Source organism: Somniosus microcephalus, unplaced genomic scaffold (genome assembly GCF_052327205.1).
Source record: "Somniosus microcephalus isolate GS21.2 unplaced genomic scaffold, FLI_Smic_1.0 unresolved_chr1, whole genome shotgun sequence".
NCBI classification, from domain to species: Eukaryota; Metazoa; Chordata; class Chondrichthyes; order Squaliformes; family Somniosidae; genus Somniosus; species Somniosus microcephalus.
This window is the reverse complement of record NW_028225179.1, coordinates 165,479,255-165,504,257: the sequence shown is the minus strand read 5'-3', so window position 1 is coordinate 165,504,257 and position 25,003 is coordinate 165,479,255. Positions and strand designations below refer to the sequence as shown.

General features: G+C 46.0%; 1 protein-coding gene across 3 annotated transcripts in view; it reads right to left on the bottom strand.

The window, feature by feature from the left end:
• Positions 1 to 499: 499 nt before the first annotated feature.
• The window catches only part of LOC147096478 (cytochrome P450 2K1-like), a 42,837-nt gene continuing 18,333 nt past the window's right edge, over positions 500 to 25,003 (bottom strand). For 2 of the 3 annotated variants that reach the window (XM_085975268.1, XM_085975267.1), the window contains exons 2-9: positions 22,824 to 22,986; positions 19,042 to 19,191; positions 13,331 to 13,491; positions 11,821 to 11,994; positions 10,203 to 10,344; positions 5,767 to 5,954; positions 2,799 to 2,940; positions 744 to 1,034 (exon numbers count right to left, since the gene is read on the bottom strand). In XM_085975268.1, the coding sequence (XP_085831394.1) occupies positions 856 to 1,034; positions 2,799 to 2,940; positions 5,767 to 5,954; positions 10,203 to 10,344; positions 11,821 to 11,994; positions 13,331 to 13,491; positions 19,042 to 19,191; positions 22,824 to 22,986 (1,299 nt within the window). In that variant the 3' untranslated portion in view covers positions 744 to 855. Of the gene's footprint in view, positions 1,035 to 2,798; positions 2,941 to 5,766; positions 5,955 to 10,202; positions 10,345 to 11,820; positions 11,995 to 13,330; positions 13,492 to 19,041; positions 19,192 to 22,823; positions 22,987 to 25,003 lie in introns of all 3 variants that reach the window. The other variant, XM_085975266.1, reaches the window with a different exon arrangement.

The window sequence follows — 25,003 nt, the reverse complement described above, 5'->3', positions numbered from 1 at the left end:
TTGCCATGGAAAGAGTGCAGCGGCGATTCACCAGGCTGATACCTGGAATGGCGGGAATGACCAACGAGGAGAGATTGAATAGTTTGGGCTTGTACTCACTGGAGTTTAGAAGATTGAGAGGGGATCTCATCGAAACATATAAAATTATGGCAGGCCTGGACAGGCTGAATTCAGAGAGAATGTTTCCAATGGCAGGGGAGCACAGAACCAGGGGCCACAGTCTAAAAATAGCGGGCAAATCATTTAAAACAGAGATGAGGAAGAATTTCTTCACTCAAAGAGTGGTGAGCCTGTGGAATTCCCTGCCACAGAGGGCTGTGAAGGCTAATTCAATAAATATTTTCAAGAGAGAATTGGATATATTTCTGAAGGCTAAGGGGATTAAGGGTTACGGAGAAAAGGCGGGGACGGGGTACTGAACTGGTAAGATCAGCTAAGATCTCAGATGAAGATCAGCCATGATCTCATTGAATGGCGGAGCAGGCTCGAAGGGCCGAATGGCCTACTCCTGTTCCTATCTCTATGTTTCTATGTTTCTATCTCATTAAATGGCGGAACAGGCTCGAGGGGCCAAATGGCCTGCTCCTGCTCCTATCTTCTATGTTTAATTACAGCAGAACTGATGACCAGGAGATCAAGGGTGAGTTTGTACTGGAACCTGATCCAGCTGGCAGCCTCATTGGTGCGATCACCTAGTCAGATAAATCAGGCGAGCCCGCCTGCCTGCAATAACCCGAAGCCCAGAATGTGCAGGCAGGGCATTGAACGGGTTCCAATGTACACCCGGCAGAATGTGGCCAGTGATTGGGGGGGGACAGTCGATCACATCCACTGCCAGCATCGTCGTGCACAGTGTCAGCGGAGCACAGCGCACAGCTTGTGGGGCTTCGGGGCAAGCGTAACTCCCACCACGGCCGTGAGATCCAGGGCTGTGACACCAGGTGGAGCGTGGAACCGAAACTTCTGCAGCAAAGCGGTGAAGAACAGGAAGAGTTCCGCCTTGGCCAGACTCTCCCCAGCACATATTCTCCGACCTGAAACAAAAAAGGTGCGGAACATCATTAATACCACAAACGCGAAGTCCTTTTTTGCATAGGTGTGGAGATGCACCGGTGTTGGACTGGGGTGGACAAATGTAAGAAATCACACAACACCAGGTTATAGTCCAACAGCTTTATTTGAAATCACAAGCTTTCGGAGTGCTGCTCCTTCTTCAGGTGAAGTGGAGAGATGCATAAAGACACAGCTTATATAGTCAGAGAATAATGCCAGATGTTTACAGGTAATCTTTGTAACTGCCATTTATCACACCTCGGCAGAGAGATAATCACAGCAATCAAAGGTGTGAATGGTGTCCAAACAGGTCAGTCAGGAAAACATTACATCAAAGAGCAATGAGGTGGGGTCACAAGGGGTCAAATGTTGCAGATGCTGGGGTCTGTACGAAAGACAAAAAAAGACAAAAAAACATTTTTTTTGCTGGAAATCACAGCAGGTCCGGCCGCATCTGTGTGGAGAGAACAAGCCAACGACGACTCGAGTCTGGATGACCCTACGTCAGGTGGGGTTACATGTAGCGTGACATGAACCCAAGATCCCGGTTCAGGCCGTCCTCATGGGTGCGGAACTTGGCTATCAGTTTCTGCTCGATGATTTTGCGTTGTCGTGTGTCGAAGGCTGCCTTGGAGAATGCTTACCCGAAGATCGGAGGCTGAATGTCCTTGACTGCTGAAGTGTTCCCCGACTGTAAACATCTGACATTATTCTCTGACTATATAAGCTGTGTCTTTATGCATCTCTCCACTTCACCTGACGAAGGAGCAGCGCTCCGAAAGCTTGTGATTTCAAATAAAGCTGTTGGACTATAACCTGGTGTTGTGTGATTTCTTACTTTTTTGCATAGGCAGGTTGTTGGCTTGACTCAGAACTCCCTATCATTGCTAGATGCAATGAGGGGGTCACCACTCCGCTCCCATCAGACGCAACTAGCCTGCTGGATGTCAACCCACTCTTAAGAGTTTTGGTTGCTCCAGGTTCCCCTCCAAGTTAGACACCATCCCAACTTGGACATATAATCGCCAGTTCTCTTCATCACTGCTAGGCCAAAATCGTGGAACTCTCTGCCTAAACAGCACTGTGGGAGTATCTTCACCACATGGACTGTAGTGGTTCAAGAAGAAGGCTCACACCACCATATTCTCAAGGGCAACTAGGGATGGGTAATAAATGCTGACCTTGCCAGCAATGCCCACATCCCAAGAATGAATCAAAAAATTCTGCTTCCATCGGACATGAGTACCTCACTGGATAGCAACCCAGTACTCAGAGGCCAGAACTATCACTCTGCTCACTAGGGCTGTTTGGAGTGAGGTTCGAACCCATAACCTTCTGACTCAGAGGCTGGATTGCTACCGCTAAGCCAAGGCTCACTCCCATCACGGCTTCTTGACCCAGTTCTGATGAAAGGTCATCGACCCGAAATGTTTCTCTGTCCACAGATGCTGCCTGGCCTGCTGAGTATTTCCAGCATTTTCTGTTTTTATTTCAGATTTCTAGCACCTGCAGTTTTTGCTTTTGTATCACTACCTATTCTTAACTTATGTTCATATTATAGAACCTACAATGGGGTTCATTAGCTTGGTAGCTGCCTGGCACATCAGATGCCAGTTGAGGTACTTGGCTGTGTACCAGCACCTTATGGAAAAGGTTCTGTAAATTCAAAAGAGGCAACCACAGATTAGCTTTCTCACTGGTTTTTTTAAAACCACATTCCTGGAGCCAATGTATTCACCCATTACCTGCAGAGAAAGGCATGAAGGCATCTCTCTTCACAAACTTTCCCTCCGCATCCAGAAAGTGCAATGGGTTGAACTCATTTGGTTTCTCCCACTGAGTTTTATCGTACAGCACTGAAGTCAGTGATGGAATGATGCGAGTCCCCTGTGAATCAGAAAGCAAATTCAGTCCAGTCCAAGATCATGGTAAAGTCTCGGGTTAATGGCCCAGAACTTGGTGTCGGGGGCTTGCCGCGCGTGCAAGCCCCCGATGTGCACTTACCCGGCGCGCCGACATCTGAAACCTGGCCCGCAGTGGATTTCCTGTCAGTGGCCCGGTTCTGATGTCGGCGCGCTGTGCTAACCTGACCCAGCGGCGTAGTTAGTGCGATGTGCCGGCTGGGATCAGGTGAGCACTGTTCAGCCAATCAGGGGAGGGGAAACTTCATTCATAAGTTTGAGAGTAAGAACTGTCAAACTCATGAAAAGTACTGCACCCCAAAACACTACTTAAACTTTAAATAAAATTTTTAAAAACATCCCAATCATTAAATTAAGTATAAATAAGTTTAAAAAAATAATTTAAACAATTTTTTCTTTGAAAAAATAAATTTTTAATAAAAAGGGTCTAAAACTAAACTTACCTTATTGTAGATTCTTTAAAATAATAAACCTGTGGAAAAAAATTTTCTAAATTGCACTAAAACACCACCTGTAAAAATAAATACTTACGTGTGCTTTTTACAAGCGTAAAGACCGGAGGCCTTTAGACATGCGCAAATCCCCCAAAACAGAGGAAATCCAAGACGCACACGCTGCCCCCTACAGCGCACGCGCTAGCCTCTTCACCTCTTGGGTTAGAGGAGAGGAAATGCTGGTTTTCAGCGCATGCGCTGTGCATGCTGAAAACCGGCATTTCCTCCGGCCAGACGCGCGAGTACCCCTTCCGTACTCACGCGTTTGGGGAGGAATTACTGCCCCAATGAGATTGGAAGAGCCACTAATGTAACAAATGAAGGGACTCCTGTTACCAATGGTGCATAACGGCCTTCTCTGTCTCTTTGGGTCAGTACAGGACAATTCATTGAACAGAACATCATTAAATAAACTTACCATCACACAGCCTATTTCTTCCAATGACTAAAGAGAGGTTTGCACTAGATTACCAGACCCCGGCCAATGGTCATCTCTCACTGGTCGGCAATTGCACAAGGGGGCCTGGGCTCACCAGCTCTCTCACTTTCCTTGTAGTGAAGCACATTTACTCTGCTCTGAATTTCTGTACTGGTCCCATTAAGACAGAACGATTTCGGATGTTCTACTGATCCATGCCTTGACCCAGTAATACACCACATGGAGGCTTAGAGTTTCCGCAGCAACAATACTGGCCTCTTGGCATACCTCAATTAGTGGACATTCCACAAGCTTCCCACTTGTTTGTGGCACTTCAAGTCAGAACTCATAGTGGGTGTGTCACAGGTCTGCTGGGACATTATAATTAGACGTAAATATGTTGTGGAATGTAGTTCAATAACACTGGGGTGCAAGGAATGCTATTGCATTCCCGATAGCCAGCATTGCCTTCTTCTGGAAAGGCAAACCTGAAGAAGAACGCCGCCTCCATGGGGTAGGCTTCGCCATAAAAAATGAACTGGTTGGGCGTCTCAGAGACTCTCCTAGTGGTATAAACGAGCGCCTCATGACTCTTTGGCTCACCCTAGCCTGGAACCAGTGCGCTACGATCATCAGTGTGTACGCCACAACACTGGAAGCCACAGACGAGACCAAAGAGGAATTCTACTCCAGCCTCAAACAATCCCTGTCCCGAGTAGAAGCATCCGGGAAGGCGCCGAACACCTCGAGTCTCTGCCGGGAGCAAGCGCAAGGAGCGCACATCAACCCAAGCACCCCACCCGCCCGCCCCTTCAACCACCGTCTGCCCCACCTGTGACAGAGACTGTAGGTCCCGCATTGGACTCATCAGTCACCCGAGAACTCATTTTTAATGTGGAAGCAAGTCATCCGAGGGACTGCCTGAGAAGAGAGGATGTTGCAGGGTGGATTTAAAACAAATTTTAATCTTTTAAATTTTAAAGCAAATTAAAAGGTTGGCAAGTCTATTCAATTAATTGCAAGGTGACCATTGCATAAATCAAGGTGCTTTTGTGCCACTTTTCACCAGCCTCAAGTCTGCCAGTCACACTACACTTGTGAGATGTGTTTGAGGCCTACTGCAGCCATTTTGGCTTCTTCCAGACAGACTAACACTAGAGCTATTTAAACACTGACCCTGGAAAATCAGCCGGGGCCTTGGGGCATTCTTGTGGGGAGTAGAACTCCCGTATCATCTCACTTCCATTGGCATTCAAGGTTAAATGGAAGTTCTAGGTCAATGGAAAACACAGAAAAAAAGAGTGATAGGCTATTCAGTCTGCTCTATTGTGGAATCTACCCAACCCATTTCATGTCCTGAGAGAGATTGTATCAAGTTTCACCCTGCAAGGTAAATCAAATGTAACTACAAACTATTTATCTGCACCTATACCTTAAATTGGAGGAGTGAGCCTTTGGCTCAGTGGTAGTATTCCTACTTCTGAGTCAGAAGGGTTGGGTTCTGGCCCCACTCCAGACAGCGGAGACTGGAGTCTCGGCTCTGAATACTGGGCTGATGTCGAGCAAGGGTTGTGTTTGACTTCGATGGAGCATAAACTTGGGTGGGGTGTAAAATGGGCGCCTGACCCGAACTCGACCTGTTCGAAGTCTAGGTCAAAATCTGCACTTCAAAAAATAATAAATATATACCATATGGCTTTTATCAGCCCGCCCCCCCCCCCCCCATTCCCCAATGCAGTGACAATCTCCTTTCCCTTTGCCCCCCATTATATTAACAGAAACGGGCCGAGTATGCAAAGCAATGTTCAAATTGATCACATCCTTTTAAGTCGCATAGCTTTTAAAAGTATTCTAGCTCTTGACCATTTCCATACTCAACCTTCGGAATGAAATATCCACGGAAGTTGGTGTCCACAGTGGTTGCATGAGGAAGATTCAACGGAATAATGTTACCAAACCTCTGCGTTTCGTGTATCACAGCGTCAGTGTACGGCAGGTGCTTCCGGTCTTCGAGTCTTGGATAGCGTTCTGTTCCAATAACTTGATCTATTTCTTCTTGGACTTTTGCTAACAGAAGGGAAGACCAAGATCTTTAGGTAAGGTTATGTTCCAGTCTCGTCCTCACATCTGCATTCCCTCCTCAATATTACTAACTATCCTGGGACAGCTCTTACACACCTTGTGTATAGATGCTGGTTCTAAAGCTGGATCGGCCTGCAGCCTAGCGCCATGACTGGAAAAATGGCGAGTGATTCGAAGATGAGTATGAAAAGAAAGACAGGGTTGTTAATGGTGTGAACCCCTGGCTGAATTGCTCCTTTAATCATCAGTCAGTTTTTTCTTTCATTATAGATCGCCCTTTTCAAACTGGTCTAATTTCCACTGCTGCTTTTGGTCAATAATATTAAATGCTGAGGGAGACCCTACCAAACAGTAGACAATATATTACAAAAGAAGTTTCCACAGTCCAGTGCTCTCAGCCAAACAACTTTAACCTCAGTACTCTCCTTGTGTAAACACTAATCCCACATGGTTTGTGCGTATTCCATTATTATCAGAGAATAAAACAATCACAGACTAGCTTAATGTGTATAAGCATCACCTGGCGTGGTACGGAGTTAAACAGAGCAGAGAGATCCCAGGTGTATCAGTGGGGGAGCATTTTGGTGCTGGTGACCATAATTCAGTTAGATTTAAGGTAGTTATGGAAAAGGACAAGGATAGACCAGGAATAACAATTCTAAATTGGGGAAAAGCAAATTTTGCTAAGCTCAGAGGGGATTTAGCCATAGTGGACTGGGAACAGCTACTTGAAGGTAAATCAGTGTCAGAGCAGTGGCAGGCATTCAAGGAGGAGAGCCGGAGGGTTCAGACCAAACGTGCCCTTAAAGAAAAAAGGTGGGATTAACAAATCTAGAGCCCCCTGGATGTCTAGGGACATACAGGGTAGGATAAAGAAAAAAAGGGAGGCGTATGACAGATACCGAGGGCTAAATACTCCAGAATCTTTAGAGGAGTACAGAAAGTGCAGGGGTGCAATTAAAAAGGATATTAGGAAAGCAAAGAGAGAGCATGAAAAATTCTTGGCAAGTAAAATCAAGGAAAACCCAAAGATGTTTTATAAATATATTAAGAGTAAGAGGATAACTAAAGAAAGGGTAGGGCCTATTAGAGATCATGAGGGTAATGTGTGTGTGGAGGCGGGAGACGTCGGTAGGGTTCTTAATGAATACTTTGCGTCTGTTTTCACAAAGGAGGGGGCGAAGCAGACATTGCAATCAGGGAGGAGTGTGAAATATTAGATGAAATAAACATAGTAAGAGAGGAAGTATTGAGGGGTTTAGCAGCTTTAAAAGTGGATAAATCCCCAGGCCCGGATGAAATGTATCCCAGGCTGTTAAGCGAAGCAAAAGAGGAAATAGCAGAGGCTCTGACCATCATTTTCCAATCCTCTCTGGCTTCAGGTGTGGTGCCGGAGGACTGGAGGACTGCTAATGTGGTACCCTTGTTTAAAAAGGGAGAAAAGGATAGACCGAGTAATTACAGGCCAGTCAGCCTAACCTCGGCGGTGGGAAAATTATTGGAAAGAATTCTGAAGGACATTTAGGAAGACACGGATTAATCAAAGATAGTCCACGGATTTGTTAAGGGAAGGTCGTGTCTGACAAACTTGATTGAATTTTATGAGGAGGTAACAAGGAGGGTAGATGAGGGGTAATGCATTTGATGTAGTATATATGGACTTTAGCAAGGCTTTTGATGAGGTGTCACACAGCAGACTGGTCACAAAGTTAAAAGCCCATGAGATCCAGGGCAAAGTGTCAAGTTGGATTCAAAACTGGCTCGGAGGCAGGAAGCAGAGGGTAATGGTTGATGGGTGTTTTTGTGACTGGAAGGCTGTTTCCAGTGGGGTTCTGCAGGGCTCAGTACTAGGTCCCTTGCTTTTTGTGGTATATATCAATGATCTAGACTTGAATATAGGGGGTATGATTAAGAAGTTTGCAGATGATAAAATCGGCTGTGTGGTTGATACTGAAGAAGGAAGCTGTAGACTGCAGGAAGATATCAATAAATTGGTCAGGTGGGCAGAACAGTCGCAAATGGAATTCAATCCGGAGAAGTGTGAGGTAATGCATTTGGAGAGGGCTAACAAGGAAAGGGAATACACATTACAGTAAATGGTAGGACACTGAGTAGTGTAGAGGAACAGAGGGACCTTGGAGTGCATGTCCACAGATCCCTGAAGGTAGCAGGCCAGGTAGAGAAGGTGGTTAAGAAGGCATACGGAATGCTTGCCTTTATTAGCCGTGGCATATAATACAGGAGTAGGGGGGTTGTGCTTCAACTGTATAAAACACTAGTTAGGCCTCAGCTAGAGTACTGTGTGCAGTTCTGGCCACCACATTACAGGAAAGACGTGATTGCACTAGAGAGGGTACAGAGGAGATTTACAAGGATGTTGCCGGGAGCAGAGAATATTCGCTATGAGGAAAGACTGGATAGGCTGGGTCTGTTTTCCTTGGAACAGAGGAGGCTGAGGAGAGACCTCATTGAGGGGCCTAGATAAAGTGGATAGAAAGGACCTATTTCCCTTAGCAGAGGAGCCAAAAACCAGGGGGCACAGATTTAAAGTAATTGGTGGAAGGTTTAGAGGGGATTTGAGGGGAAATTTCTTCACCCAGAGGGTTGTGCGGGTTTGGAACTCACTGCCTGAAAGGTTGGTGGAGGCAGGAACCCTCACCACATTTAAAAAGTACTCGGATGTGCACTTGGGGTACTGTAACCTGCAGGGCTACGGACCAAGAGCTGGGAAGTGGGATTAGGCTGGATAGCTCTTTGTTGGCCGGCGCGGACACGATGGGCCGAAATGGCCTCCTTCCATGCTGTAACTTTCTGTGATCCCTGCACTGGCTAGGTGATCTTGGCTGGGGGAATGGGACAGAAACACAGTTGGGTTCAGTATCTCGGTGCTTGGGATGGAGAAAATATAACCCTGTTTTTTTGCTCTGTGACTACTCAGTGGCCTTTATTGAAAAGTATATGTGTGTAGATGTCCCATGAGAACAGGCCATGCATGTGGCTGTCCTGTGAGGTAGCCATGTGTGGTAACCAGGTAGCCAGAAAGACGCTGCCAACCCAGTGCAGCTATCATCAGGCATTACAGAATGGTGAACATCTTAGTTGGAAAGAGAGCAACTTCATACATGAAAACTGTCCAGGAAGAATCAATATTTTTGATAAGGTCAAGCTCAGCCAAACCCAAGTCCACATTGGACCAAGTAGAGTCATAGAGTCATACAGCACGGAAAGAGGCCCTTCAGCCCATCGCGTCCGTGCCGGCCATCAAGCCCTGTCTAATCTAATCCCATTTTCCAGCGTTTGGTCCGTAGCCTTGTATGCTGTGGCATTTCAAGTGCTCATCTAAATGCTTCTTGAATGTTGTGAGGGTTCCTGCCTCTACCACCCTTTCAGGCAGTGAGTTCCAGATTCCAACCACCCTCTGGGTGAAAAACTTCCCTCTCAAATCCCCTCTAAACCTCCCGCCCCTTACCTTGAATCTATGCCCCCTGGTTATTGACCCCTCTACTAAGGGAAAAAGCTCCTTTCTATCTACCCTATCTATGCCCCTCATAATTTTGTACACCTCAATCAGGTCCCCCCTCAGCCTTCTCTGCTCTAAGGAAAACAACCCCAGCCTGACCAGTCTTTCTTCATAGCTGACGCGCTCCAGCCCAGGTAACATCCTGGTGAATCTCCTCTGCACCCTCTCCAAAGCAATCACATCCTTCCTATAGTGTGGCGACCAGAACTGCACACAGTATTCCAGCTGTGGCCTAACTAGCGTTTTGTACAGCTCCATCATAACCTCCCTGCTCTTGTATTCTATGCCTCGGCTAATGAAGGCAAGTATCCCATATGCCTTTTTAACCACCTTATCCACCTGTTCTGCTGCCTTCAGGGATCTATGTACATGCACACCAAGGTCCCTCTGACCCTCCGTCTTACCTAGGGTCCTACCATACATTGTGTATTCCCTTGCCTTGTTAGTCCCTCCAAAGTGCATCACCTCACACTTTTCAGGGTTAAATTCCATTTGCCACTGTTCCGCCCATCTGACCAACCCGTCTATATCGTCCTGCAGACTGAGGCTACCCTCCTCGCTATTTACCACCCCACCAATTTTCGTATTGGATGTTACAAAATAAATTGACTCAGTTCCATTTGCTTCACTTCAGAATTGGACAAAATTTGGTGTAGATTCATTTTTTTTTTTACATGTCCAGCAGTTTCAAGAAATGAAAAATAAGTTCTCACTTTGAATGTCGGGGTATTTCGCCATGAGTAGAAGACCCCAGCGGAGGGTAGTAGAGGTGGTCTCCATCCCAGCAATAAACAGGTCATTTGTTGTCATTAACAAGTTATTTTCATGGAAATGTGTGTTTGGGTTTCCTGATTCCTTTGCAAGAAAAAAACGTGAGTACAATCAGACAGGAATAGAAGTGTGAGCAAATCTGGTTAGAGTGATAGCTGGCTAGACAGGACCACAACCATTTAAGCATGAGACGCAAGACCAGCCTCACACATTGGGAATATTACATCCACCACCTTAAACATTCACTCCCTCCACCACCGGCGCACCTTGGCTGCAGTGTGTACCATTTACAAGATGCACTGCAGTAACTCGCCAAGGCTTCTTCGACAGCCCCTCCCAAACCCGCGACCTCTACCACCTAGAAGGGTAGCTGGTGCATTGGGACACCACCACCTCCAAGTTCCCCTCCAGATCACACACCATCCTGACTTGCAAATATATCGCCGTTCTTTCATCGTTGCTGGGTCAAAATCCTGGAACTCCCTCCCTAACAGCGCTGTGGGAGCACCTTCACCACACGGACTGCAGCGATTCAAGAAGGCAGCTCACCACCCTCCTCTTAAGGGCAACTAGGGATGGGCAATAAATGCTGGCCTTGCCAGCGATGCCCACATCCCAGGAACGAAAAAAAAACATGCCAGGTGGATAGCTACTGTCCTTCCCCAAGTGCCTAGGTGATAGTGTGAGGAGAAACTGAGACAGTTAGACCCCAAGATGCTGGGTTTATTCCCAGGAGCAACTTCATTTCTTCAGTGAGACTCCTGTTGGGTTTGGGATGAAAATGGCATTTTGCTTTTTGTTATTTTACTCTGGTTTTCACGCTGGGTTGCTCTGTTACTTCACCAAAGTGGTCAGTCTTAATAAGTGAGCCAACACAATGAGCGTTGGCATGTCATTCAATCATCGGGGCATCATAACCAAGCTCTATCCTGTCACATCCTGACATCACACAACTGTGCACTTCAGTATTACTCACTGAATAATGATTATCAGCAGAAACAACAGGAAATTCCCCTTCTTGAACAATGGGTACCAAGTTGCTGCCTACTCTACTCCCTCAAGATCATTTGATAATCTTCCCTACCATGATAATAGTCTTCCATTTCATGATGTAGAAGAGACCACTGGCTTGAATGGTGATGCTGAATTTCCCTTGGAGTTTGCTAATCCCCACTTTGCTCCTGCCTCACGATCACTCTTCAGTGCAGGCTGCTATTACAGGAAACTTTGTGATATCCGGCACCGACGGGACCGAGCTGTTGCCGTCCCATCAAAACTGCCGGACAAACCAGCGCTAATGTTGAAACATACTGGTATCTGGCAACAAACCCTTAGCAACAGCTTCTAAACAGTCGGCCGTACCTTGCAAGCGTCTCTGTAGCTTAGCAACAGCTTTAGCGAGACCTTGCAGAGCTTGACTGTTGAGAAAAAAGCAACGAAAAGAAAAAAAACCTAACGAAACAGCTCCTGATTTTTGCCGGTGGCTCAAGCTTGCCGGACATTTAGCCTCCGGATAACACAAAGTTTCCTGTACTCTCCATGGTTGTATTGATTCTTTACCTCCTGCTGCTTGACCATGAAGACATCAGTGAAACACCGAATGTCATTCTCGTTCAACGCCTGCCGGTTTTCTTTGAGGAATGTTTTCAAAAACTTGTGCACCTCCTTGATGTTCTTTAAGAGTTTCTGATGGGACCCTGGCAGATAGCCCAGAAATGGGAAAGAATTGAACAGCTGAAAATACAAGAACAGAAACAGATGAATGAAATGGGTCTCAGGTCAGGCAGTAGTGAAGCGAGTAGTTTAACGATGATGTATAATCAGAGGCGGGTGGTGTTTCGGAGGTGGAAATAAGCAGTCTTGGTGAGGGATAGGATATGAGGTTTGAAGCTCAGCTCAAGTCAAATAGATCATTGAGGTTGCGTAACTTCTGGTTCTGGAGGGTATAACTACAGGGTATAACTGTGAGTCAAGATGGCGGCCGAGACGGTCCGGTGCTAAGCGTGCTCTCGCTGCTCGCTCCCGAAACCGGAGCGAAGTGTTCGGCGAGTCGGGCGGAGGCAGCGCAGCGCAACGAGCAGCAGCCACGACGACCCGCTAGAGCACATCGGCCAGCAGCTCCTCGGCGGGAAGGCATTCCGACTGGGAGGAGGGGAGCCGAGCATGGCGGCCAGAGGCCGGACCGTGAGCGGGAGAAGCAGGCCCCGGGCCGTCGGACCGTGGATGGTGAGGAGGAGGCCGCGGCGACCGGAGCATTTACATCCCGACGATGTGTTCGGCGAGTCGGGCAGAGGCAGCGCAGCGCAACGAGCAGCAGCAGCACCCACGACGACCCGCTACAGCACGTCAGCCGGCAGCTCCTTGGCGGGAAGCTCGCAGTCCGACTGGGAGGAGGGGAGCCGGGCATGGTGGCCAGAGGTCGGATCGTGAGCGGGAGAAGCAGGCCACCACACGTGGAGCCGGCAACAGTGAGGAGGAGGCCGCGGTGACGAGGAGGACGGAGCGGCTGAGGGACATCGTGCTCCCACTGCCACTGGATGCCATTGAATTGACTTTCTGAACACGGCGCTGTAAGAATAGCTGACGTGCCTATGGGGAGTAAGCATTCCATTGTACTTGTACTAGTTACATATGGCAAATAAAATTGAATTGAATGAATTGAATTGGTGAGAGCAACTGGGCAAGGGGATGGACTGTAACCTGGTGCGACAGTGGACCTCAACCCCAATCTCAGAAGCGGTTCCACTACCACCCTAACATTATTCTTCTAATTCCTACGCCAGTCACCTCTGCATACCAATTTACTGATGGTTTTGCGTTATGCACCTAGGCCCACTAGGAACAGGATAAAACTATCCAAACTTATTTTGTGTAGGACCCTTACAACCCCCTTCACAAGTAAACTTTCCTCCTGCAGTTGAACATGAACCCAGGCCAGCGAGGTGCAAGGTCAGTTAGCCCCACCACCCAATCTCCCATGTTAAATCTATTATTGAAGGTGGGGTCCATCATTACAACTACAATCATTTTCTTTATATGTTGACTAACCCTAGTAAATTGAGAACCTTACCTGTACCGCTGGGGATGCAGTAAGCTGAACGTTTTCATTGACCAGTTTTATGAGGGTAACGAAAGTTTCATCCCCGTAATTAAATCGGTTTCCAAGTACAATTGCACAGATAACATTGGCCACGGTGCAATTCATTGCAATAGTCATATCGACGGGCTGACCTGCAAGTAATAAAATGTAGCTTGGAAAGTAGATTAGGGGTCCTTGTTGACGACTCAGTTTTTAAAGACAGTGATGTGGAGATGCCGGTGTTGGACTGGGGTGGACAAATGTGAGAAGTCGCACAACACCAGGTTATAGTCCAACAGCTTTATTTGAAATCACAAGCTTTCGGAGCGTTGCTCCTTCATCAGGTGAAGTGAAGAGATGCATATAGGCACAGCATATATAGTCAGAGAACACTGCCAGATGATTACAGGTAATCTTTCTAACTGCCCTTTATGCCGAGGTATGATAAAGGGCAGTTAGAAAGATTACCTGTAATCATCTGGCAGTGTTCCCTGACTATATATGCTGTGTCTATATGCATCTCTTCACTTCACCTGATGAAGGAGCAGCGCTCTGAAAGCTTGTGATTTCAAATAAAGCTGTTGGACTATAACCTGGTGTTGTGCGACTTCTCACATTTAAAGACAGTGTGTAACTGAACCATACAGACCAGGAGGAACCCAAGTTGAGTCCCTGGTCTTTGCCGAGTTGTCTGATCTCAACTGGGGAGATACATTGAGCTCTACAATTGACCGGCACTCAGGAAGGGAAAGGAAATCACCAACGGTCTCGCTCTTCATTGCTATCCGGTACGTGCCTTTCAGCCACCGAGTCTGCTGATGGCTATGATTTTTATGCTGCTCTCTCTCTTTTCTTCATCCCTCTCCCTAACTCGTCTTGGAGTTCCTCCTGTTGTGCTATTGTGCTTCGATATCAGGCCCTGAAATTCCAAGGAAGTTGTCCTAGTCTTCCGCTGCAATTTCAGCAGGAAACCAGCAGAATTCCCAAGAGGTACAGTGCAAATGGCCATTTTGAGTCATTTACCTTGTTTCTCTGGGAGGTTTCTTATAGCTGGCAGCTAGTTGGTGGTTGGTCTGGTGTGTTGCGTGGTGGGGAAAGGAGCCATCAATGGCTGAAGGTTGCATTTGCGGTGGGTGCTACAGGGAAAACATGTCCCTCAATGGTTCCCTTCCCATCCCTACCCCAATCACTCGTCCATTCTCCCATCGCCCTTCACATTCCCAGAACCTCTTCCTCTCACCCCTTACTCCGACCACTAGCCCTACCTCTTCCCCTTTGAACTATACACTCTACTCCTGTCACTCACCTCACTCCTAACACTCCATCCATTCCATCCCCTGCCCAGTTCCACTCATTTTCCCAAAAGGTGGATAGCAGGAGGCCAGAAACCCCCTCAACCTCAACCACTTTCCTTCTTCCTGCAACTCCCTGGGCCCAACCTCACTGTCCATATAGCCTCAAGTTACCAGTCCCATTGTTTCACAAGTTGGGCCTGCTGCCCTCTCCATACATCTTTAATATATACATTTTTTAAATATTCATTTTAGTCTCCTAAACTTGATTTTTAAGTGCAATTTGCCCAAAAATTAAGTCATTTTTTTTTTTTTTTTTATAAAAGAGATTGAGCCTCAAGATCCACCAGTCTAGCCATATTCCTCCCACTCATCACCCAATTGGATGTCATCCCTCACTGCTGCCCACTATGGTCAGGAATTATGATTTTTTTATTTTATATGAATATTTTTTATCTTTATATTTGTTTAATGTTCAAAATTGGCCTCTGGGCCCTTTTTTGCTGCCCCTCTGCTTGCCCAGTTTGTAATCTTTATCAATGAATTGTGAATTTTTATCTTTTTAAAAAAAAAAAGTTGCCTAGCTCTGTCTTCCTCTCCCATCTATCGCTTCCTCCCTTTCATCCCTCGGACACTGCTCTACCTTCCTCTTCACTTCCAGCCTCTAACCATACTCCGTCTTAGGAACATAGGAACAGGAGGAGGCCATTGAGCCCCTCGAGCCTGTTCCACCATTCGATGAGATCATGGCTGATCTGTGACCTAACTCCATATACCCGCCTTTGGCCCATATCCCTTAATACCTTTGGTTAACAAAAAGCTATCGCTCTCAGATTTAAAATTAACAGTTGATCTAGCATCACTTGCCGTTTGCGGAAGAGCGTTCCGAACTTCGACCACCCTTTGTGTGTAGAAGTGTTTCCTAATTTCACATCTGAAAGGTCTGGCTCTAATTTTTAGACTTATGCCCCCTAGTCCTAGGCTCATCAACCAGCGGAACTAGTTTCTCTCTATCTATCCTATCTGTTCCCCTTAATATCTTAAACTTCGATCCGATCACCCCAACCTTCTAAATTCTAGGGAATACAACTCTAGTTTGTGTAATCTCTCCTCATAACTTAACCCTTGGAGGCTGAGTATCATTCTGGTAAACCTACGCTGCACTCCCTCCAAGGCCAATATATCCTTCCTAAGGTGTGATGCCCAGAACTGCTCACAGTACTCCAGGTGTGGTCTAACCAGGGTTTTGTGTAGCTGCACGATAACTTCTACCCCCTTGTATTCTAGTCCTCTAGATATAAAAGCCAGCATTGCATTAGTGTTTTGATTATTTTCTGTACCTGTTCATGACATTTTAATGATCGATGTACCTGGACCCCCAAGTCTCTTTGGACCTCCACTGTTTTTAGCCTTTCACCATTTAGAAAGTACCCTGTTCTATCCTTTTTAGGTCCAAAGCAGATGACCTCACATTTGCCTACATTGAAATCCATTTGCCACAGTTTTGCCCATTCACTTAATCTATCGATATCCCTTTGTAATGTTATGCTTTCACCTACACTGCCTACAATATCTTTGTGTCATCGTCAAATTTGGATATATGGCTTTCTATGCCATCATCTAAGTCATTAGTAAATACTGTGAATAGTTGAGGCCCCGACACAGATCCCTGCGGGACACCACTAGTCACATCCTGCCAATTTGAGTACTTACCCATTATCCCTACTCTCTGTCTCCTGTCGCTCAGCCAATTTCCTAACCAGGTCAATAATTTGCCCTCAATTCCGAGGGCTTCTAACTTGGTTAACAATCTCTTGTGGTATTTTATCAAATGCCTTCTGGAAGTCCATATAAATAACATCCATAGACATTCCACTGCCCACTACTTTAGTCACCTCCTCAAAAAATTGAAACAGGTTTCACAAATCCATGCTGGCTCTCTCTGATCAACTGAAAATTTGCAAGATATTCATTCAGTCACCCTATCCTTAATTATAGACGCTAGCCATTTCCCAACGACAGATGTTAGGCTGACTGACCTATAATTTCCTGGTTTCCCTCTCTCGCCATTCTTAAATAGCAGAGTGACGTGCGCAATTTTCCAATCTAAAGGAACGGTTCCTGAATTGAGAGAACATTGGAAGATTATAGTTAGGGCATCTGCAATGTGCTCACCTACTTTCTTTAAAAACTTGGGATGGAAACTATTTTGTCATGGGTATTTGTCACTATTTAGTGTCACTATTTTCTACATTTCTGTTATTTTACTTACATTAATTATATTGAGACCCTGTCCCTGATTCAATATTAGTTTCCTTTGGATTTCCGGCATGCTAACCACGTCCTCTACTGTAAATACTGACGCGAAGTAATTATTCCGCCATTTCCTTATTATAATTGACAGTATCATCGCTTTCAGTTTTTAATGGGCCAACATTGCTCCTATCTACCCTCTTTTTCCTAATATAATTGTGAAAAAATTGTGTTGATTTTGATATCCCTTGCAAGTTTCTTTTCATACTCTCTTTTTGTAGCTCTTACTATCTGTTTTGTGACCCCTTGCTGCTCTTTATATCTTTCCCATTCACCAGGAACTCTGCTATTTTTTGCAGTTTTGTATATATTTTCTTTTAGTTTTAGGCTGTCCTTTACCTCTTTAGTTTTGTCCATGGCTTTTTTTTGGGCAAGTAGCGCTCTTGTCCCTCATCAGGGGTATAAACTGGTTCTGTATCACTTTAATTTAATTTTTGAACATCTCCCACTGGTCTTCTGTCATTTTACCCATTAACAGATTTGCCCAGTTTACTGTGGATAGTTTCCGTCTTATCCTGTTGAAGTCAACCTTACCTAAATCTAGAATCTTAGTAGCTGTTTTGTGTTTCTCCCTTTCAAACAATTGGATAAATGTTCATGCACAGTAAGGCTGTTAACTAAATCTGGCTCACTACTCATTACCAAATCTAATATGGCATGCCTCCTTGTTGCCTCTAGCACATACAGGAAACTTTTTTAATCCGGCACGGACGGGACCGATGTGGTGCCGGTTGATCAAAAATTCCGGATAACCGAACGCTATAGTAAAAGATATGGAGCTGAGAGCTCCGTATAAAGCAACAAACCCTGCTTAGCAACAGCTTCAGAACAATGGCCACAAGTTCCAAGCGTCTCTGTAGCTTAGCAACAGCTGCAGCCACACCCTTGCACAGCAACAAATGGAGGAAGGCAAGTAATAAAAGTTACCTGAACCTACTCCTGAATTTTGCCGGTTAACCGAGATTTCCGGTTATTTAGGTGCCGGTAAATCGAAAGTTTCCTGTACTGTTGTAGAAAACTATCCCGGACACACTCAAGAAATTCACTACCTTTCTGAGAGGTGCTCATCTGCTTATCCTTGCCCCGGCCTTTAGCCTTTAACCCCTCTCTAACTTCCCCCCCAATCCTCTAACCATGTTTTAGCCTGCTTTGTGGTTTCCTGCCTTAACTCCTTTCTACTTTCTCCTCAGCCTCTAACAAAGGGGAGGAAATTATGCTTCAGTTATATAGAGCCTTGGTCAGACCCCAGCTGGAGTAACTGCATTCAGTTTTGGGCACTGCACCTCAGGAAGGATATACTGGCCTTGGAGGAGGTGCAGCGCAGATTCACCTGAATGATAACGGGGCTTAGAGGGTTTCATTATTAAGACAGGTTGCATAAACCTGTCTTATAGTCCCTTGAAAAGATTGAGGGGTGATCTGATCAATGTGTTTAAAATGTTAAATGGATTCGATAGGGTAGATACAGGAAACTTTCTTTTATCCGGCACGGACAGGACCGACGTGGTGCCGGTTCATCAACAATTCCGGATAACCGAACGCTATAGTAAAAGATAAGCAACAAACCCTGTTGCTTAGCTTCAGAACAATGGCCACAAGTTGCAAGCGTCTCTGTAGCTTAGCAACAGCTGCAGCTACACCCTTACACAGCAACACATGGAGTAAAAAAAGTAATAAAAGTTACCTGAACCTACTCCTGAATTTTGCCGGTTAACCGACATTTCCGGTTATTTAGGGGCCGGTTAATTGAAAGTTTCCTGTACAGAGAAACTATTTCCTCTGATGGGGGAATCAAGAATGAGGGAACATAATCTTAAAATTAGAGCTAGCCTATTTAGGAGCGAAATCAGGAATCACTTTCACACGAAGGGTAATAGAAATCTGGAACTCTCCCCAAAAAGGCTGTGGATGTTGGGAAAATTGGATTTTCAAGACTGAGATCGATGGATTTTTTTTAGGTAAGGGTATTATCTAACTTAATGGCAGAGCAGGCTCAAGGGGCTGAACGGCTTACTTTTATTCTTATGTTTCGAAGGACACAGCGGAACTCTCCCCTATTACAAAGGCTCAGTCCAAACCATGACTTGTGACACTCACCTTTAAAAGATTCAATCAGATCCCTCAAGTAAGAGGCTTCCTCTAATATTTTCTCTTCAATGGATTTCTTGCCCATCCCGAAATCACGCAGAGTCGATATTGTGAACCTTCGCATTTGTTTCCATGACTCACCTTCCGCCATAATAACACCTGGGAGAAAAATCAAAGAACAAGGTTGGGATAAAATTGGTACTTGGGTAAATGTTTGGTTTTGCAAGTCAGAGAATTCTTTTTAAAACTTTGGTACAGTACAAGTAAATAGAATAAGAATTGCTGGACAGGAGTGAACAGCATGACATTAAAAGGACCAATAACTTTGCTGAGAAAGAGGCTACAAGGACATGTATAAAGGATTATTCGCCCTCATGTATAAAGGACAGTCTGTTCGCCCTCCTGCCATCTGGGAGACGCTACAGATGCATTCGCACCCATACGACCAGATTTAGGAACAGCTTCTTTCCCAGGGCTGTCATCCTACTGAACTCCACAAATAAACTCTAAAGCCTGCACATCTGCCAATGCACTTTATTATGGTTATGTTTATGTTAATGTATTACAAGCCAAATGTATGTTGAATGTTTAAATGTCTTAATCTAAATGTACACTCTCGGGAGCCGCAAGCCTACATTTCGTTGTACTGCACTTGTGCACTAACAATGACAATAAAAGTTGATTTGATTTGATTTGCTGTACAAGCTTTCAAAAGTTGTGCTTGGTGTTGCTATCATTAAACAAAGAAATACCTTGCATTAATAAAATGCCTGTCATGAGCTCAGCATTTCTCAAAGTGCTTCACAGCCAACTAACTACTTTCGAAGTGTCATCATTGTTGTAATGTATGGAAACGCAGAAGTCAATTTGCACACAGCAAGGTCCCACTAACAACAATGAGATAAATGACCATGTACGAAAGGCTGATATTTAGAGATACTTAGTAGACGAGAATCATATACATATAAATTCAAGTGTAGCCATTGACCAAATAACATTACCCATAATTACTCCTGGGTAACTAAAAAGCTAAGACTTGTTCAAAATGTCAAAAGTCACCCCAGCCACAACCTCTTCGCCCTGCTCCCGTCCGGTAAGAGATATCGAAGCATACAGTCTCGTACCAGCAGGTTTTTGAAACAGCTTCTACCCCCAGGCCATAAGACCCATGAACGAATAATTTATTATTTATTACTGTTGTTTTATTTATTATTACTGTATTTCTATTAGTATTTTTATCATTGTTATGCCATATTTATTCCAATGTTGGGAGGACTCGTAAAAATCAACATTTCATATATGCAGCAGACGTGTGTACTGCACAATGACAAATAAAATTGAATTGAATTGAATTGAAATGCAGCTGTGAAGGACAGTCAAAAGCAGTTTTGACTAAGTTTTGATAACAAACAACCACAGGGTGCGAGTGAAGGTTAAATTGCTAAAAAAAATATTATGATGCTAAGTTGAAATTAGAATTCGCTTACCAAAACTAATTGCAATAATATTTAAAGGATAACTAGTATAAGGACATAAAATGAGAGAGATCATGGAAGTTAAGGTATTTATCTGGTAGATTAAAGTGAGATAGTCTGGATACCTCAAGACTAGTGAAACAGCGCTGATATGGGCCCTTGGTATAAAGGCCTTGTACCAGGGAGGCAGGAAATGAAAGGGATATGGTAAATTCCAATGGAGTGAAAAACTATAAACAAGATAACAAGACAGCGGAAAATACTGGAAAGGCGGGATGCTACCTTAGTCTGAGTCACATGGTATTTTGACCATTAGAACCAATTATAAAAGGTGATTTTGTTAAAGACCATATATGTACACTGGCCAAACCAACTTTTGATAAGAAAAAGGTTAAAACCTCGATACTCAAAGAACTACTTTACACAGACTTACTGCGAGAACAAAGGAACAGACTTAAGACGACGTCATCTGTGTCCGAAAGGTTCCAGAGACCAAGGGCTGTGAGCTACTCATTAAAACTATCGCCTGTTGTTAAGTATATTACGCTATATGCTTAATAAATCTTGATCTATTGCTCAAACATACTGGCTGCTGCCTATTCGCAATATATATTAATGATCTAGATGAGGGAACTAGATGTAATATCTCCAAGTTTGCAGACGACACAAAGCTGGGTGGGCGTGTGTGCTGTGAGGAGGATGCAGAGAAACTCCAGTACAATTTGGACAGGTTGGGTGATTGGGCAGATGCATGGCAGATGCAGTATAATGTGGATAAATGCGAGGTTATCCACTCTGGTGGCAAAAACAGGAAGGCAGATTATTATCTGAACGGCAATAGATTGGGAGAAGGGGAAGTGCAACGAGACCTGGGTGTCCTTGTGCAACAGTCGCTGAAGGTAAGCATGCAGGTGCAGCAGGTGGTTAAGAAGGTAAACGGTATGCTGGCCTTCATAGCGAGAGGATTCGAGTACAGGAGCAAGGATGTCTTGCTGCAGTTGTACAGGGCCTTGGTGAGACCACACCTTGAGTATTGTGTGCAATTTTGGTTGCCTTATCTGAGGAAGGATGTTCTTGCCATGGAGGGAGTGCAGCGAAGATTCACCAGACTGATACCTACCTGGGATGGCAGGAATGATGTATGAAGAGAGATTGGGTCGATTAGGCTTATATTCGCTAGAGTTTAGAAGAATGAGAGGGGATCTCATTGAAACTTATAAAATTCTAACAGGCCTAGACAGACTAGATGCAGGAAGGCTGCTCCTGATGGCGGGGGAGCCCTGGGACTAGGGACAGGGTCACTGGCAAGGCTTGGAAGCTAAGCAGAGCCAGGCCTGGTTAGTACCTGGAGGGGTGACCATCAGGGAAGACAAGGTCACAGAAGGAGCCCCGAGGAGGGGCGGTTGGTGAGAAGGTCACAGAAGGAGCCCCGGGAGGGGCGGCTGGTGAGCAGGCCCGGGCGTTGGGCTGAAGATTGTCGGACAGGAGGAATGGTGGAAATGGAATGGCGGAAATGGAATGGCGGCGCGCTCAGACGCAGCAGCTTTGCTTCTCCCAGGACGGTGCTATTTACATTTAATATTAATGTTATTTGTACTGGACTCATGGGAGCTTGCAAGATCACATTTCGTTGTACAATGACAATAAAGTTGAATTATTATTATTAACCAGGGGTCACAGTCTAAGGATAAGGGGTAAGCCATTTAGGACAGAGATGAGGAGGAATTTCTTCACCCAGAGAGTGGTGAACCTGTGGAATTCTCTACCACAGAGGGCAGTTGAGGCCAATTCATTAAATATTTTCAAGAAGGAGTTAGATATATTTCTTAAGGCTAAGGGGATCAAGGGATATGGGGAGAAAGCAGGGACAGGGTACTGAATTTGGATGATCAGCCATGATCGCATTGAATGGCGGAGCAGGCTCGAGGGGCCGAATGGCCTACTCCTTCTTCTATGTTTCTATTGGTGTCTTGTCCAAGAACTCATTAAGATCTTACAACCAGATAATCTGACTTTTATTGGTGATAGTTGCGGGATAGATATGAGCCACGACACTGGGAGAACTCCCCTGCTCTTCTTTGAGTAGTGCCATGGGCTCTTTACGTCCACCTGAGAGGTTTATCATCTCATCCGAAAGACAGATTACTTCTTCATTTATCGTCTCTTTCCTACTATTTTTAAGTTTGGAGGTGTCCTGCACCATGGGCCTTGAACCTTCATTAGGCTTGCGCACACAAAAAATAATCAGGCCACACATAAACCACATGCAATAAGCTGTGCAGCAGTACAGTGACAGCAACGATTATCTGAACTCACCATAATTTTTTCTGGAAATCTTCAACAGTCTAGTCTGGTGGCGCCCCACAAATTCATCCGCATAGTTGACAAGAGCATCCTTCACCACCTCATACCCCATCAGCACCACTGTTTTCTGTTGCCCCAGTTGCAGAGAAAATATCGAGCCATATTTCTCAGATAACTGAAAAACACGAAGATAAAACTTAATAGGTAAAAACAAATCACAGCGGATGGAGTGATGTCTGATTTAGTAACTTCATTACACGCCTTAAACAAGGAGTTACAAATTTCCATTTAAACCTGATCTCTCTGATCCAGAAACCAACCCAGCTTCAAGAAGTACTCGATGAAAGTCTCCTCTCACTGATAGCTGCAAGGGTTTGAAATGAAAGGGGTTAGAAGAATTGTTACCCAACTACCATTGTATGCAGTCCTTCATTTCAAGTCTTCCTTTAGCCACAATTAACTGTTAGTCTCACTAAAAGATGGCAGCTTTAAGGAGAAGCAAAATCTCAGTTGTTTGAGGGTTTTTCCTCTGGGACAACGGGCAAATTTTCAAAAAGCCCCCATTCCACAGCAATGATGCACCTATCTTGAAGGGAAGGAAAGTTTAAGAAGACAATTTCCTGTTGAAAGTACTCCCACAATTCTAAAACATGTTGGGGGAGAAATTCAGTATCGCCACGTTTGGGGCGTTATACTCGAGCGGGCGCGAAATTTAGCGCCCGGCGCAAATTATCGCCACCTACTGCTAAATTGACCTGCTTCGCCCCAAGAGGTGCTTGGAGGGCTAAAACAGGTGCTGCACGACTGTCCTAAGGCACTAAGCCGGAGAAGCGAGGCGCTACCACCGAGGGCGGGCGCAGCGCAGGTGCGGCCAGTTAGCGATTGCACGCAGACACGCTGGCGCCGGTCAGCTCTTAAAGGGGAGGTTCGATCTTGGATTGCAGCCACACCCTGCGCATCGGAGCCCTGATTCTCAGCCTGGACAGACCTGCTGCCACAGTCTAACGCCTAGGACCATGGAGGGGGCCAGGGAGCGAGCGCAGTGGTTCAGTGAGGGGGCCTTGCAGGTTCTGGTTGGTGCGGTGGAGCGCAGGCGATCTATCCTGTTTCCGGACAGTGGCAGGAGGCCGCTGCCCAATGACTATCGCAAAGCTTGGAGGGAGGTGGCTCACAGAGTGACCTCCAGCAGCATGGTGCCTAGGACCCCTGTGCAATGCAGGAAGAAGTTCAACGACCTCACTCGGGTCGTCAGGGTGAATACCCTTTTCAGTATCCTCTTCATCCCTGCATGCGCACCTCACTTTATGGCCAAAGGGTCCTGAAAGCCCCAATGCCCAGCCCTCATCCAACACCTATGGGCCTTTCATGAAACTCACACGCACATTCAGCACTTTACACACTAAGGGCTATTCGACCATGGGAGGCAGTGCAGCCAAGATCAGGGCTTCACACTGTACTCAGAGCCCGTCCTCTCTCTTGCAGGGCAAGCTGGCCCATAACAGGAGGCAGCAGCAATGGACCGGGGGAGGCCGGCCTCACCTTCAAGACCTCAGCAATCTGGAGCAGCGAGTCCAGCGGATTATGGCAGGCCGGATGATTGGCCCCGTCGCCACTGGAGATGCCGACCCCGTTCTGGACAGCAATGGTAAGGTCATCACCTTTTTGACCTCTCTCCTTCCACTTGTGCCTCACACCAGCATCCTTTGCCACTATCGAACCAATACAGTGCATTGCAGCACTCATGCCTCCCTCGCTGCCGCCCTGTCCACGCTAAAGCAACTCTTGTACCTCCCTGCTTTCAGATGCTGATTCGCCAGGTGAGGAGGTGGGCCCTCAAGCTGCCACTGTGAGTGAGTCTGAAGGCGAGGAGGAAGAGGAAGCTGGACCATCAGTGCCACCCTCAGCCGAGGCAGCCCACTGCCATAATGGGGACACGTCTTCCCTGGAGGGGAGCAGGGGGGAAGGGTCTGAGGAGGGTGAAGCTCCGGGGCCCAGTGGGCTGCAGCAACACGGGGGGGGGGGGGGGGGGGGGGGGTAGGGAAGCTCGGCGGCCTTCTCCCCGGAGGGAGGGTCTGGCCTCCAGTCCTGCTACAGTGAGCGCAGAAGAGGTGCGGCTCCTCGCTGAAATGGGCGCCCAGGCGGAGCAGAGGCACACTGAGCTCATGGCTGCAGTGGCAAGGATGCCCGAATCC